Genomic DNA, 2588 nt, shown 5'->3' on the forward strand with positions numbered 1-2588 from the left:
GATCCATCATAATAATGCAGTGTTACAGTAGATCCATCATAATAATGCAGTGTTACAGTAGATCCATCATAATAATTCTGTGTTACAACACACCCACCATAATAATTCTGTTTTACATTACACCCATCATATTATTGCTGTGTTACACTATTATAAGTATTTTTATTTGTGATTGCCTTAGAGCATTTTATGTTTGTTTTGATATTGGACTCTGAGTGATATACTTAATGTTGTTTTATGTTTATTTTGATATTGGACTCTGAGTGATATACTTAATGTTGTGTTATGTTTATTTTGATATTGGACTCTGAGTGATGTACTTAATGTTGTGTTATGTTTATTTTGATATTGGACTCTGGGTGATATACTTAATGTTGTGTTATGTTTATTTTGATATTTGACTCTGAGTGATATTCTTAATGTTGTTTATGTTTATTTTGATATTGAACTCTGAGTGATATACTTAATGTTGTGTTATTTTTTTTTATATTGGACTGTGAGTGATATACTTAATGTTGTTTTATGTTTGTTGTCTCTTTTTCTGTTTAGTTCTCTAAAAGAAAAAGATTCCAAGTTAAACAACATTAAACGAAGTCAGCATGCAGAGAAGACAAAGAGTGCTCAGATGTTAGAAGAGGCTCGACACCGTGAAACTGAGCACAGTAAGGAATCTGCTAAAGCCCAGGTAATCCCCTTTTTCCTTAGTGAATTTCAGAATATTCTAAAACACAGTTTTAATCCACAATCAAATTGTAGCAGTAGTTTTAACTTAAGTGGCTGTAATCAGTCAAAGTTAATCGTGATAGAAAACATTTTACTTTCATGTAGATAAACAAAACACTGTTATGTAGAACTATTCTTATTTCTAAGTGTATTAAATTCAGCACTGTTTGTTACTCACAATGTTTAACTAACTGGTTCAATTCTACATCACACACTTATGGAGCCAGTTAGATAAAACCCAGTTGGAAGAGTAGTTATCAGGATGAAACTTCACTTATGTTTGGTTTCTTCAATCTATCAAATGACAATTTTTTTTTTTTACTGTCGGTTTCACTAAGTTTAAGCCATAACTCAAGTAGTACTATGTAAACTTGCTTAACTTAAGGAAAATGAACATTGTAAGGTTAAAAATGAGGCATTGAAAAATTGCTTTATAATTTGTATTTGTATGTAAATTAATAGTATTTCTTAATTTGTTTACTCTCACATTTTGTAGGTGTAAAATAAGTTTTCTTTTCGTGAGTACTAATTTAATAGAAACTGCTTTCACAGTTAGGGTTTGCTTTCTAAAACATTAAATGCAATTGTCAAAAAATTAAAAATGTTTTATTTTCAAAATTGAAAATCCCATTTCCTTGAGTGAATACTAAGGCTGACAAGAATAGCTGCCAATATGTTAACTAGAAAAGCTACATAGTAAATGAAGAACATGGTTTAACTTTTAATGAATTATTTCTTCATCTTTGTTGTTGAAAATATCATTGAATAAATATTATATCCATTTTTGATCTTTCCTTTTATAAACAGCAATCGTCAGGTGCTGCTAGCTTTTTTTCCAGTTTCTTTTAATCCTGTTTTTTATTATACTGATTTATTCGTAGCTAGTCCTTACAACAGCTTTTTAGTACTATATAAATTTTGTTCCCAGTCTCAAAAATCAAACCACCAGTGGTGTGCCTTCATTATTTGCTTTCTTTTTATTCTATTTTTTATGGTGCTGAATTTTATTAAATATCTTTATATATTCTTGTTTTCTTCTATTTGTTTTCATCAGAAAAAGTTTCATCAGCACTTTATTATTTGCTATTTATGTTTTATTTATTTCCATTCCACAATCATACTCCCATTTCACCCTCATCCCATGCCTTCCTTCCTCCCTGTTTCTGGTGCAAACAACCCAGGAACAAAACGAACAACAGCTGCAGAGAATTGAAGAACTTGAAGAGGCTTTAAGAGAGAGTGTTTGTATAACTGCTGATAGGGAAGTTGCACTGGCCAAGAAGGATTCTCTTTATAAACAGGCCGAAAATAGGGTATGTTAAAAGTCAGTTAATTTATCTTTACAGACAGACCAAAAGTAGGGTATGTTTTAACTGACTTTTAACATACCCTATATTTGGTCTGTCTGTAAAGATAAATTAACTGACTTTTTTAACTGACTTTTAACATACATTTTACTGCTTGACACATTACTACCGCAACATTTTACTGCCTGACACATGACTACCGCAACATTTTACTGCCTGACACATGACTACCGCAACATTTTACTGCCTGACACATTACTACAGCAACATTTTACTGCCATAGTAAATGACTGCCGGTGCATCTTACTGCTGGGAAATAATTATGTTCTCAAAAAAAAACCTTTTCTAGCATAGACTTTTAACATACCCTACTTTTGGTCTGTCTGTAAAGATAAATTAACTGACTTTTAACATACCCTACTTTTGGTCTGTCTGTAAAGATAAATTAACTGACTTTTATCATACCCTACTTTTGGTCTGTCTGTAAAGGTAAATTTGCGGTAGTCATGTGTCAGGCAGTAAAATGTTGCGGTAGTCAATGTGTCAGGCAGTAAAATG

The 2588-nt window shown here is 31.3% G+C and overlaps 1 protein-coding gene across 1 annotated transcript in view; it reads left to right on the forward strand.

Annotated features, from left to right (window-relative positions):
• The window catches only part of LOC106475186 (trichohyalin-like), a 27758-nt gene that overhangs the window by 22480 nt on the left and 2690 nt on the right, over window positions 1-2588 (forward strand). Inside the window, exons 12-13 of the mRNA XM_022379368.1 lie at window positions 550-685; window positions 1905-2036. Coding sequence (XP_022235076.1) covers window positions 550-685; window positions 1905-2036 — 268 coding nt within the window. The remainder of the gene's footprint in view (window positions 1-549; window positions 686-1904; window positions 2037-2588) is intronic.

The sequence above is a fragment of the Limulus polyphemus genome, unplaced genomic scaffold (assembly GCF_000517525.1).
Source record: "Limulus polyphemus unplaced genomic scaffold, Limulus_polyphemus-2.1.2 Scaffold8195, whole genome shotgun sequence".
Taxonomy (NCBI): Eukaryota; Metazoa; Arthropoda; class Merostomata; order Xiphosura; family Limulidae; genus Limulus; species Limulus polyphemus.